Source organism: Xenopus tropicalis, chromosome 4 (genome assembly GCF_000004195.4).
Source record: "Xenopus tropicalis strain Nigerian chromosome 4, UCB_Xtro_10.0, whole genome shotgun sequence".
Taxonomy (NCBI): Eukaryota; Metazoa; Chordata; class Amphibia; order Anura; family Pipidae; genus Xenopus; species Xenopus tropicalis.
Window position 1 is genome coordinate 75,843,750 of NC_030680.2, and position 14,580 is coordinate 75,858,329.

General features: G+C 37.3%; 1 protein-coding gene across 5 annotated transcripts in view; it reads left to right on the forward strand.

Moving 5' to 3' along the window:
* The first annotated feature begins 583 nt into the window (after positions 1-583).
* ndrg4 (NDRG family member 4) overlaps positions 584-14,580 on the forward strand; it is a 44,845-nt gene continuing 30,848 nt past the window's right edge. For 2 of the 5 annotated variants that reach the window (XM_012960847.2, XM_012960848.2), the window contains exons 1-3: positions 4,399-4,465; positions 10,146-10,237; positions 12,560-12,604. In XM_012960847.2, coding sequence (XP_012816301.1) covers positions 4,423-4,465; positions 10,146-10,237; positions 12,560-12,604 — 180 coding nt within the window. In that variant the 5' untranslated portion in view covers positions 4,399-4,422. 5 annotated transcript variants of the gene reach the window in all.

Consider the following 14,580-nt stretch of genomic DNA (forward strand, 5'->3'; position numbering starts at 1 on the left):
TCTATGCATGAGATTTATTTACATGAATTTTACATGATTGAAGAGAATGTATAATATTTGGCAGGGATGGCAATATAACTATCTATAGGAATAATGGGAGTAGTAGTTTAACAACAACTGTGCTGTAGGCTACAGATCCCTACTCTATGGTATTTTCTGTGTGCCACCTATGGAGCACTAGTATTGTATTCATTGTGTAGAGCAAGCTCTTTATGCTATATATATTTATCTGCATTGTGCTGTCAGACAGATTGTGTTGGCTGCACTCTCTGGCACTATTCCCCTCTCTTCAGCCTCCCTCCTCCACTCTCCGTTTGCTCTTTCATTCCCATATCTCTTGCATTCTCTACCAATGCTTTACTGAAGAGATCACTGTTTCTTTTCTGTCATCCCTGCACATAATCCTGATATTTTGCATTGTTCTATCTCTTGCACTCTTTATTTTCCATCTATTGCCCATAAAAAGGATCTTAGTATGCCCCAGAGAAAGATTGCTCCACCTCAGAAACCAACCACTCCTCTACCCCCTCCCCACTGACGCAGCACAGCTTCACCCAGTGTATTTCTCTCACTTTATCCACCTGCCCTCCTCCTATTCCACAAACCCACATCCCTGTATATATTACTATTTCCCCCCGCAGGGACGCATAACCTGTTATATGCTATAAGCAGGTGCTAACAAAAGGCACAACCTGGGGATCCAAAACCTGGTGTGGGCACACTCGCTCACTTACCCTATAGAGTTTGCCCCTCCCTCTTTTTGCCACCCGTGCCACTGAGCAGAATAGAGACAGCTCAACACGTGGAAAAACAGCCAGGCTTCATCTGGGAAGGAAGAGGAGGATCTGAGGGGAGAGGTAATTGTAAATGCCTGCCAGAGGGGCTACAAATGTCTTTGGTGGCAAGGAGGGGGGTTTATTAGACACTAAAGAGGAGTAGGCAGACAGAGAGACATTTAAAATGGTGCCTGTCTGACAACCATGAGATGGCATATAGAAAACTGTCTGCCATTCCTATGTTCTTCTTAAGCATAGGTTTTTTTTTGTTTTCACATTGAGACGGGGAAGAAGCATAAAAAATGGCAGCTTACTGTTTTTGCTAGATTACATAGCTTTATAGGGTTTAAAGACTGCTGACAACCCTAAATTGCTAGTCACTTGTTGGCCTTGATTGTTAATATACCAAAAGGTTATTGCCAACTATTGACTAATATGGTACTGTTGAATTCTGTTTCCAGATAGAAATGAAAGGGTTACTCTGATGACTGTTTCTTGACACTCTAGCATTTCCTGGTTGGTGTATAGGCACAGCGTCAGGGTATAACCCAAACAGTTAGTTTAATTTCATAGTCCTAGATTATCTTTATATCCTTACAGTTATTGTTCTAAATTGTGTCATCTGGAGAGAAATCCATAGAGTCACTTTCCTTCTATATATCTTTTGTTTTTGCTTAGATGTAATCATATGAGATGATTTAGATAAATGCTTTAAGAGAATGCATTCACTATATAGCAGGGATGACAGAACAGCTAATGCTCCCAGTATCTGCTGGGGCTAATGGGAGCTGTAGTTAAACAACATATAGCCAGATGTTTTTTCTGTGTGCCACCTATGCAGCACATGCATTCAATTCATTGTCAGGGGCAAGCCCCTTATACTGTCTAACATATCTGCATTGAGCTGTCACACAGATTGTGCTGGCTGGCAGATTGTCCCTGGCACTATTCCCCTCTCTCCAGCCTCCCTCCTCCACTCTCCATTTGCTCAGTCACTCCCCTATCTCTCGCATTCTCTCTCAAAGCTTTACTGAATAGGCCACTCTTTGTTCCTTTCGGTCATTCCTGCACACACTCCTCTTATTTTGTATTGTTCTACCTATTGCTCATTTAATTTACTAGCCATATAAGACTGTATAAAGCTTTGCTTTGCTGGACAGCTCCCTGCCTTCTTCATTCCCCCTTCCTGCTTCTCCCTCTCAGACAGCTACATCAGGAGGTCTCTCACTCTGCCTGAAGCAGTTATTTGCTGCGTTGTCTGCAGAGATAATGAAGCTGCTGGGGCATAAGATAGAGCTCTGGGCAGGTAATAGTCTATGGGTTTGTAACTGACTTGCTGCATATTTAACTGTCTACGAGTCACCTTGCATGCATGTCCCTGAGAATTGTGCTGGTGCAGTAATTGTGTTGGAGTTGGTTGTGAGCTTTGTACGGCTGGGTGTGTTCTTTTGCAGTAATGAAAATCTCTTGAGGGACTGTCTTCCAAACCTCATAGCAGTCTAAAAAAGAACATGTGGTGTTTTGTGGAAAATGAAACTTAGAATGATGTGGACATTTTCTTTCACGTTATTTCAGTAAGGAGATTTATTTTCTACTCCTGTAAAATGCCTTTTAAAAAAAAAAAAATATATAGTTGAATAAGCTTAAATGGGGTTTTGAAGGAGCTGTATGTGCTTTCTGAACCTATATATAGACTCTGATTTGCAAAAGAGTTTTTAAGTCCATGGCCCCTGAGAAATTTCTAAAAAAATGCAATGTACAAGTAATATACTTTGTCCTGTACATTTCCAGTTAAATGTCTGTAAGAGTTATAGAGCATTCATTTCTTTCAAAGGCTGGTACTGTTCCCCTGCTGGTTTATCGTTCCCTATGTATTTAAAGGATCCTCAATGAAATATGTGCTGTTCTTATTGATTTACGATTACAGTTCGCCATAACATGGATTCCTGAGATTTTAATAACATGCATTGGACTTTACAAAGATGCCATGCCTGAACTCAGATTTAAGCAAGATGATGTGGATTTAGAAAGGGGCATATGAACAATTTTTTGGGAAGGATATGCTCTGAGAATTTTATAATGAACACTTTACATTACACAAGTGCTTAAAATTTGGTAAAGGATGTACTTCCTTAGAATTATAATAATTTGGTAACAGAAATCTGTCTTTAGAATTTGCTGTATGATGAAAGTACTGAGAAATTGCTAAGTAATATTTGACTGAAAATTAGGGGATTCAGCTAGAATGTGGCGAGGGACATGTGTGATGAGAATCTGGTATAGGTAGGGGACATGCTATCCAGAATTCTTGGAACCTGGGGTTTTCCGGATAAGAGGTCTTTCCTCTTCATACCTTAAGTCTACTGAAAAATTATTTAAATATTATTTAACCCCAGAAGGATTGTTTTGCCTCAAAAAGAATCAGTTATATCTTGCTTAGGGTCAAGTACAAGGTACTGTTATAATTACAGAGAAAAAATAAATCATTTTAAAAATGTGAATTATTTGATTAAAACGGAGTATCTGGGAGATGGCCTTTCTGTAATTCTGGATAATGGGTTTCTGGATAACTGATATCCCAAGAATGTGGTAATAAGATGTGCTGAGAAACTAAAACATTACATGCCAAGAATGTAGTTATAAGATCTGTGCTGAGAAATGGGTGAGTAATGTGCCAAGAATGTCGTAAGGGGCATAGGAAATGAGATTCTAGTAGTGCAGATATCTGCTGGCAATTTCGAAAGGCACCTGTCCTCTTTTGGTAAGAGACATATTGATGAGAATTGTTATGTAACAAATATAATTTTGTTAGCAATATTTAAGCCTAGGATTTTACGGGTGCACAGTAAGAATAAGTTTAGTCATAACTTAGTTAGTCAGGAAGATGATTTTACTTGTCAGTTTCACAAAATACTTAACAAAAGCTATTGTACCAGAAGACAGTACAGATATAATTACAGTTTTTCTGAAGTCCATGTACTAGAGCCCCGTTCCTTAATCTTAGGCCTTCAGAGGTTTCTGGACTAAAACTCCCATCATTCTTTAAAATATAATCAAGACTGAAAGCCTGCTGGCTATGTAATACAACAATATTTGAAGACGCAAGGTTAATAAACTGGTGATTAGAATTCCACATTAAGAGGTATCATTAAAAATACCACTGATATTATATACTGAAATTGTTTTTAAAATACATAACAACATTTGTCCTAAGATGCTGTTGAGTTGTGCAGTTGTTGACTTAGAAGTCCAGAATTGAGAATGTCTCATCTTAACTATAGTGAATTAAAGCAGCATCTAACTGCGGTGGAATTTGCACAATAATCCTATTAAGTGCCCTGTAGCAGGTTAAAGTCTTTGGTGTTTATCAGAATGTAAAAATCTTCTGTCACTGGGATCTACTAAGTTATTGAATTTTAAGTGGCAAATCTAATTTTTTTTTGGCATGTGTTTGATATTTCATTGGGAAGTTTAACAAACAGCATTGACATAACAAAGAAAATGTGGGTTGGGAAAGTGATGATGCCTACTGGAGGATGGGTGTGAGGAATGTACATATCTGTGGGAGGAGGCTAGGAATGTGTATGCCCATTATTTCGATTTGGAAGGTGGAGCTCTTGATGTCTCTGCATGCTCTGGGCGGAAGATGTTTTCAACCCTGATATCTCTGTGGCATGGGGAAGAGAGAGGTATGTGTTCAGGCTGAGACTGTTGGTTTGTAGGAAAAGAAACCTTATACAGTATGCCTATTGTTTGTGGTTTTTTCCAGAAAAATTTGTCGCTAAACCACCATCTGTGTGCAAGCCATATTGTCATTTGATTGTTGTATCTTTTTGCTTAAACTGTATGATAGTATGAGATCTCAACAGAAAGTAAGTAATGCAATATCTATTCATTTTCCTTTATTCAACAGGAATTGAAAAGCAAAGACAGGGTGGGAGAAACAGGGTGGCAGAGCGAGAAGGTGATAGAATTTGTCTTAAATTAGGATAAAAAACAGCGGGCTGGAAGTTCACAGCTTCCTGACAGTGTTCTGCGTAGCTCGCACCTCTCAATGTGACTTAGAGAATGAGTCAGCAGATGGGACCAGCCATCTTTCTGTCTGTCTGTCTACCAAGCAACTTATTGATTTCTCTCTGCCTGTATGTTCAGTTCATGCCTTCTCTAGCGTTCTGTTTAAGGCAGTTAAAATATTCAGTATGACTTTTCAAAAATGGGATGCTTTTTTACCTAAATATTTCTCTACATTACTCTTTTGATATCTATTTATATTGCTGTTTAGCATATCTTAGTACATTACCAAAAGAGTTCTTAAACTAAGTGCAAAAATCATTCAGAGCGTAGCAGCCATAGAGCTAGTTTGCAGCATGTCTCACACTCTGCTACATATTGTTTTGAATCTTTAAGATGAAAAGTTAGAATGACTATTTTTGGTGCTCCTATATCCCTGTGTCTAGTTCCTTAAATTTTAAGTGCATTTTAATGGGGTGAAAAGCCCATTCTAGTCTTCTAAAATGTAACGGCAGGAGATTGGACGTTGGTGTGTTGGGGTACTTTGTGTTCTATATACAAATTTGGATGCAGGGTATTTCTTCAAACCACACATTTTTTTGCTTGGCGAATATCAAGAAGGAATACATTTCTTCTGTGCTGTACATTTTATAAGTGTATGGTCACCACCTAGATAGGACCATGGTGAAATAGCTGTCATATTAAAATATACATATTTCCATTAAATGATAAAGATATTGCAGTTACACTATATATTAATATGAAATTAAAAATGGTAATTATAATGTAAGCAATATTTCATAAAATGATTATTTTTTGAACTGTGAGAATTCTGTCACTGTTAGCTTTCAGATGGATTGTCTTGTTATTATTATGGCTTTACACTTGGATTTGGACTTGGAATTATCCATGGATTTGGACTCGGAATTATCCATAACCACAGAGCAAAATATGTTTGCTGAAGCAATATGCAAAATGCTAGTTATATGTAGATCATGTGACTACAGATATCCAACAGTTATCCATTATTTTAATTAATATTGGATGACTGACCTAGACATAGAAGTATGGTAGAGAAATTATAATAAAATGATTCAATAGCAACATATAATATTTATAGTATTCAGAAATATCACATGTTTTCTCTGGCATATGTTTCCATGGAAAACTTGACTACAAGCCATTTGTAGACTTGTTAGCTCAGACAGTTGCAAGTAAGGATGAAAAAGTGAAATTGCATTGTATGTTGCTAAAAAACCATGGGAATTGGCCAAACCAATAAATATATAAACAATAGAAGATGAAATTTAAGACTATGGCGCCGATTCACTAAAGGTCCAGGTTCATCAAAGTCATTTCGCATGCGTTACTACTCATATCACATGCGCAAAAATCCTGATTATCGTAAAGCATTATTTCCATCGCACTGAGGTAATTATTGAATAGAAATAACACTAACGCATAATTCACAGACATATTTGAAGCGTTAAAAGCATAAAATGTAGCAATAATTACTGTGAAACTTAACTCCTCCCAGGAGTAGGCGTTACTAAACAAAATTGCAGCTGGTGATTGTCTGTGGTGACAAGATGGAGTTTGCAGTTGGATTTTTTCAAGTATGTGATCATCCTAGAGTGATGCATCCTCCAGTTTTCAGGGAAATGGTAATTTTCAGAACAGTAGTTTTCAGACAGTAACTGCTACGTGTGTAATAGCGTGCGCTAATATCAAGTGCTACGAAATAATGCATAAATATATTGCATGGTTTAAAATATTGCTTAAAAATATGTCATCGCTAGATAAATTATGACAATAACATCGCTTCTTAATTCAGACAAATGTCCTTTTAGTGAATCGATCATTAACTCGCAAAATATAAGAAGTGATAATATTTTTAACACATGCTATAAATAACACTCATTTTTTGGCCTTTAGTGAATCAGCCCCTATGTGTGTAATGCTTTAATGTAAGCAAACCCTGTTGCAAGGCACACATTACATCTAATCCTCTATGGTGGGTCATTCCTGTAGTGTTGGAGTTATTCTTCTGATAACACTTCCCAAACTTATATATCTGTAGTGCAGCAATAAAAATAATAATTTTCGCAAGTCAAGTGCATACACATGTAGAGGAAGTATGGACTTAGGACTCTTCAACTGGCCTGTAGAGGGGTTCCTTATCTAGATTAGGCACGCTCTGTAGAAAATGGGAATTTCCCATGTTAGATAGTTTCTCCTAGTCTATAACAGAGAGTGAGTACCTGATTTAGAGCTATTTGATTTTAACTCTTCTTCTCTTGTCTTTTAAATATTAAAACCTAATGTAACCTTATCTTGGCCTGAATACAATATCTAGCTTAGTGATGTAGAATATCGGTTACACTGGACTTTTATCTGGGTCCTTGCTATAGTGGAGGAGGAAGGAGAAGATATTGTATAATTATAGATAGGTGTTAACAGGCAACACTGTTGATTGTCAAACACTCCATAGGTTCATACTCATAAGCACTTTAAGGTAGATGGATATAGTAATAAACTGTAGGCAGATCAAGGCAATGGCATCATTGTGGATACAGTCTGTGAGTGAGTTTGTACTTTTAAGGCTACCAGTTAGTGGTCCAGATCCCTTCCAGTCAGGAAGCAGAATACTAGCCTGAATCCTTTTTCTCACTGTGGTCCCTTCACTTTAAGGCCAGTCATACCTTAGGGAGAGATACCTCCAGCTATCAAACCTAAGTTGGAGCACAAGGTTGCTCTTGCAAGATAAACTGTCTAACTTATATTTCTAGAAAGTCAGATGCATCTGACAGATGCTTTCTAAACCCGATTCATGGGTTTCCTTGTCCCACAACTTCTCTAGGGGCTTGGTTCACTTATAGCAGAACTCTTTACTGGGGCCTTGTTGTCCCAGGCTCCACAGCAAAGAACCAACCTGTAAGGCATGTGGAGGCCAAAGAGGAAGAGACCTTAGCTTCCAGTCAGTATATTAAATTGTAATAGGAAATGGTCACATGCTCTCTAGGCCAGTGAGGCATAATATCCCACCCAAGTACTTTAAATAAGGAATAGAGGGAAATCTGAAAGAATAAGTAAACTATTTTTCTATCTCTAAAATGACTCTATACAGCACCCAGAATAACATGCCTTTTTCCATGCACTCAGTTTTATGTAGATACCATATTACAAGCATCTTAACTCAAGCGCTCTCAGCTACCCCCTAGTCTAGCATAAGACTATGCCCCATTTTCCTTTAATGAACTCTCCTTCTCTCTTTACACAAATCCACCACAAACCTGTATATTTTTGAATGAATATTTATTAAAATCCATTATGTTCCAAGCCTTCCCTTTAGTATTTAACAGAACTTGTTTTGATTTGAACTGTAATAACATTGAAGAAATATAGAGTTGAGTTTATAATACACAGCAAAAATGTGTTCCAAAACCTTGTTGACTGTGATTTTTTTAAACACCATAATAAACTGAGAACTACCAGGTTCAGTCTGTGGCAGATTGTGAGCATGGCTGAGGGTGGTCCTGCTTTTCAGTTCTGAATGTTGGGAAGTACGCAATGTGCCCAGAGGCCTGATTAAGATCAACATCTACCTTTTCTGAACAAAATGTGCTTCTGTACCCTTGGTTTCTTCTAGCCTGTCCTTTTCTGGGTCACAGATTGAACTTACATACAGCTATGTAAGGCTCCATGAGCAAAAATACTGTCCCTATATCAGATGGATGCTGTGTCTGTCAGTTCTTACTGAAGAGGGTGCAGATTGGGGCAGACTGGCATTTACTCCACCGGTGGCCTAAGTTTTACTGGATGTAAACCCTCATTTTTTCACCCAATAAGGTTGGATCTGGTCCCTTCTTTACACATGCTACATGCAAAAAGTATTCACATCTGTATAATAATCTTCTGGGTTGTTGTAGCTCAGTTTAACAGCTACTTAATTAAAGGTTCCACTTTACTCTATATTAAAATGCATTAATTTACCTTTTCATATGCATCCCCAGTCACTGATTAAATATTTGTTGACAAAATAAATGTAAGCTGGTAAAAAGATAATTTGGTTTCTTCCTATATTTCCACCAAATTTTCAGGAGATAAGGATGATAAGGAGGCTACCAATAGACAACTTTCTATTGGTAAGCTTATAGCTGTGTGCTTATTTGTTTAGTTACAATGCAGTTAATAGTTTCTCTCTACATACTAAAAATTTAAAGTGGACTTTTATGTTTTCTTGATATTAAATCGCTAAAATTAACCCAAGTATTTTTAGGTACTGTTTTAGGGTTTTCTTTTGCACATTGATGTTTTTGTGAGGTTATTTCATTTTCGATTTGCTCATAGCTACATTTATAGCCTTGAACCATTACGTCTGTGACTCTGAAGCAGAATGCACTAATATGCTTTACAAATAATAGTCATACTATCAATAATCCATTCATCCATCCCTCCCTCCTTTCAAATGACATTCCATTAAATATATTCTTATATATATATATATATATATATATATATATATATACTTATATTTGGTTTCAAAACGCAATTATCCCCCCAGTACATGCTGAAATAAGTGGGCGTGGTTTAGTCACTGTATTATATAAAGAAATTTACTATAAGGAGTTGCCAATATGTTAAACCTTTGTCTATGCTAAATCAGCACTGTCTGTCCTGTGTCTGTGTCCTGTGGGCAGACATCCCTTGTACTATATTGTAGATATAGGAAAAGGAAAGTCGTAAAATATATCAGATGTTCCTCTGGCGCCAGTATGGTGCACTGCAGAGCATGGAAAGGATTGTGGATGTTGCTTTTATCTGGCAGAACTGCTAAGGATCAGCTTCTGTAGTCATGTATAGAAATCAGTGGTTATGCACAATAAGAAGAAGAGAGAGAAGAAAGGGTAATATTGGAAGACATAAAAATCCCAGTGAAATTAATGGTGCCCAGAAGGTCCAATTAAAATACTATAGAAGACGATTTGTGGGAGATGAAAGATATATTGAAAAAATACCACTATGACTGGCTTATTGCTGTATTGTGCAGCAACACGATTTTCTAAAAATATCCATGCTGGGTTCACAAACTGTTCTCTGTGGACTGACTTCCATATGCTAGGCAATATCGTGAGAGACTTGGTCTTGGAGTCTTAAATGTTTGCTGGTACCCTCTTTGACCATTTAAGATGAAGGTGCTGCCAGTGAACAAGTTGCCTTCAAAGCTGGGATAGTACTGCTTCTAGCAAATGAAGCTGCATTCAGTCAAAATTTACCTGAATATTACGTTATAAGATTAGTCTCATACATTCACCTTTATCTGGTATGTACTCACTTCCACTGACTTTTCTGATCTAGGCTTGCTGCTGCCAGACGTCAGCATATCTGGGATGAGTGAGCTGCGATTTCCAGAGGAGAAACCTCTTCTCAGAGGCCAAGACACAGAAATGGTGAGTGCAATTCCTTTAATTCCTGAAGAAAAAAGCATTTTTTAAATTCACATGTATGTGTGTGATTATTTACTTATACTGACTAAAATGTATGCTTTGTATTACTGTTGACCATGAAGGGTTCTGTTCTTTTATGTTTCTATATTAATACATGACTAATATAAATGTTGAGTATGACAAAGGCCAAACATCATCTTCTTTCAATATTGCAAACTGCCTTTTGTACCAATGGCCCTGTACTAACCACAGTATACTCTGTGTGTGAAGCAATAAGTCAAGTAATGTTGTTAGCTACTCTAAGAAGCAACAGGAATAGCACACTATGGGGTTGATTCACTAAAGTGTGTTAAAATGAGCGCTATTTATAGCGTTATTTATATGCGTTAAAAATTTTATCGCTTCTTATTTTTCACGACTTAACGCACGATTCACTAAAAGTATACTTGCATTAATTTAGACGTGATGCTGTTTGCGTTATTTAAGTTGTGAAGACTATTTTCTTGCGGCATTTGATGCAATGCGCGCTAATTAACGCAGTGTGCACAAATTGTCGCCGCGTGTGAAAAATTGCACACCATATTAGCCATACACGCCATTACTTTCGGAAAACTACTGTACTGAAAATGACCATTTCCCAGAAAACTCGAGTCTACATCACTCTAGGGCCAACACAGACTTGAATAAATCACACTGCAAAGTCCATATTGTGTTGCCAAAAGCTCATTAACTGTACTTTTCTATAATTACCGCCTGCCCCAAGTAGGTGTTAATTTTCGCATAGACTAATGCGATATTTAGCGCGTTTAACGCTTCATATGTATTTGTGAATCATGCGTTAATACTATTTCTATTCGGTAATTAACGCAGCTCGTTAAAATGAACGCATTGCGGTTGTGCGCTATTTAACGCACACGATATGCGACTTAACGCATGCAACAATACTTTAGCGAATCGCGTGTTTTTTTCGCTTCAATTTTAATACAAAAAAGTATGTGATAACGCTTATCGACCTTTAGTGAATCAACCCCTATGTATTTCCTGGAATTTCTGTGCATTTCTGGCGGTTTCAACGCCCCTGTATTGACTATGAAAGCCATTTCCATGTCAAACATATCTACTGTAACAACCATCCCCAACCACTGTTAACACGGTGCTTAGTGCTACTTGCACCCATCTAACACATTTACGAGTACGTGGTTCTTTAATGAATAAAGCTCAGCAAAACTGAGGACCAAAGAAGGCTTTGTGGCTGTTGTAAATTGTAATTAATCTTGGTGAGAAATTCTCAAGAGAAAGTCATAATAATTTAACAATGAACATCTCAGAGTCTCTGTAGGTCTGCAAAATAAACTGTGCCTAGACTCTGCTTTGAACCCATCTGTTGCTTAATCTGACCATGTATAGTTTTACAGCGGGAGCTGCTGATAATCTGATGCTATGCAGATAAGTAGCTGGAGATATGATCAGATGTTGTGCATATGTCTAAATACAGTACATGTTGTATGAGAGAGAATGGGTAGCTCTGCAAAGAGGGTACACTGGTGCAGGCAGGATTCATTTCAGATTCTTTGGAAATATGTTGTAAAGGCACAGGAGGCTCATAAGATCATTTATAGTTCAGGTCTTCAACGTTTTTTACCTGTGAGCCACACTGCAATGTAGAAAGCATTGGGGAGTATGGAAAACTTCAGCAGGGTGCCAAATAGGGCTGTGAGTGGCTATTTGGAAGACCCTATGTATAAGCCTAGAGAAGGCTCTGTGTGGTGCTACACATGTTTTTTATGCAACCAAAACTTGTCCCAAGCCAGGAATTTAAAAATAAGAAAATGCTTTGAGGCCACTGGGAGCAACATCCAAGGGGTTGGAGAGCAACATGTTGTTCATGAGCAACTGGTTGGGAATCACTGCTTTATAGGAATGGGGCTGGGGTACTCTATAAATACGTTTGCGCCCTTTTCACCTGTACCTTTAGCAAATGAGCACTATGTTCTGGGAGAAGAGACAGAATAATCAGATGAGATGTTGCAGGAGAGTGAATATCATTTGAATATATGATGCAAAAGAGAGGGCATATATGCTACAAAATAAGGATATGGAATTTCAGATATGTTATATGAGTGGGGCATTAAAGGTGTAAAGTCTTAATATTGTATTGTATTACAATAGAGGGTATATGGTGCTCTGCAAACCTAGAATGGTATGGGGTGGGTTTGTTTGTAAGTGGTCAGGGGTGCTATTGAATGTCACTCAGGGGTATGTCTAACATGTCTTCTGGAAGAAATTATGTTCTTTTATCTAACAGATATTTTGTTGGTATTTCAGGAGTCCGCTGACACCTTTCTGTCTGCTGCTGACACAGACTGGAAAGTAAGTGTAAATGTAAATTGTCTTGTGTTGTGTCTATATATTTTTGTTATGACAATGATTCAAGAATGCACACACAAACTACTTTTAATGTACTGTGCAAGCAGCATGATAATAGGCTTTGAACACTAAATTGTGAACTATTCCATAACTGGTTGTGTGTGTTGATGACATAACTAGTGTTGCTCACATGTGCATACAGCCTTGGGCCTTGGTGGCATGCTGAGAGTTGCATATTGCATTTTGAATACAATATTGACTGGTATTAAGAGTATAATAATTCTCTTAACAGTGCCTGTATAGTGGCATTCATAATATAGCATCTGACTACATTAGCTTCAAGTATGTCAATCTATTTTTTCTTGATATATTTCTGCTTTTTTTTATATAATATGTTCCAATAAAAGAAAATACAATTCTAAGCAACTTTGTAATACACATTCATTACAAATTAGTATTGGTTTTTAAATTATTTGTATATATAACTGCTGCTAAAAGTGTCCTTTTCTATTATCTGCCCTGGTGGCTCTGACTTTTGAAACAATGTAAAGCAAATGCTGCTTTCAATAGTAATTACATTTACAAATAACTTTTACAACACTAAACATTTTCAATACATTTATACTGGAAAGTTGCTTAATATGTTTTCTTTTATTAGACAAAAAAATATATTTTTTTTTTGACATGTCCTTTAAAGTGGAACTGGTAATGTATATTTAAGTAGATAATTCAATCATACTTTTGTATTTTCTCTGTATTTTTATCTTTTGCTTGTTTTTCTTTACGCCACCCTATTTTCATTTTCTATCCTTATCTTGTAAAACACCAGAAAATGTAATAAAATAACGAATTGAAAAAAAGGTTAACAGCTGGAGGTCTTCAGGTTGGCCATTCTTGATGCGTGTACTGACTATATCTGTTACACAATATAATCAGTGGTCTCTTTAGTTGCTGGGTAATCTGGGAAAATGCCCTCTTTGCCCTGAAATTGCCCTGTAAACCCAGTGTTAAGAGGAGCCTGTGCTGAGGATCAGCATACTTACAGGGCTGAAGTCAACTTAATTGGTTTGACCTTTACTTTCTCTCATCCAATCCATATCTTCAGGCCAGAGAGGATGGTGACTGTTATGTTACTTTGTTCCATTGATTTTGTATTGATGAGTGTGTGTGTTTGGCTAGTTTGCCCAGGGCCTTCATTACGTCATGCAGAAATGCTACTGTACAGCAGTGTTTATAAATATGTATTGTTTAAAGTTTTTCATGGTTCTTGTTTATATTATAATAAAAAAGCAGCAAATTATAGGGCTGCCAAATGGTAAGAACTAGTAAATTAGGGTAAATTAAGTAGACATACATGTTGCCTATTATAAACAATAGCATAAAAGCTTTACATAAATGTAGCATAATAAGTGAAATATCTCACATACTACACTGCCTGAAAATAAAATATAGTATTAATGGCTAAACACATAATAAATGCACATGCAATTGAGAGCCCACTGAGGCCCCCACTGTGTGTGGATCTGGAGTATCTGTACATGGTAATAATTAGTTATACATAGGGGCACATTTACTAATTCACGAATCCAAATCCCGAATGGGAAAAAATCGGATTGGAAATGAAAATTTTGCGACTTTTTCGTTGCCTTCACGTTTTTTAATATTTTGCCCGATTTTTTCGTTGCCGTCACGACTTTATCGTATTTTGTTCGACTTTTTCGTTGCCGTCACGATTTTTTTGTATTGAGCAATTGTAAACGGCGGAAAAACCAATCCGATTTTTCCGCGGCGGTGACGAAAAAGTTGTGACAATTCGTGACAAAGTCATGACGGCGACGAAAAAGGCGCAACAATTCGCGAAAAAGTTGCGTCGGCGTCGACAAAAATCGCAAAAATACCGATCATTACGGAAAAGACGCATTCGGATGCTTTTCGGACGTTCGTGGGTTAGTAAATCTGCCCCTAAGTGAATGATCAGG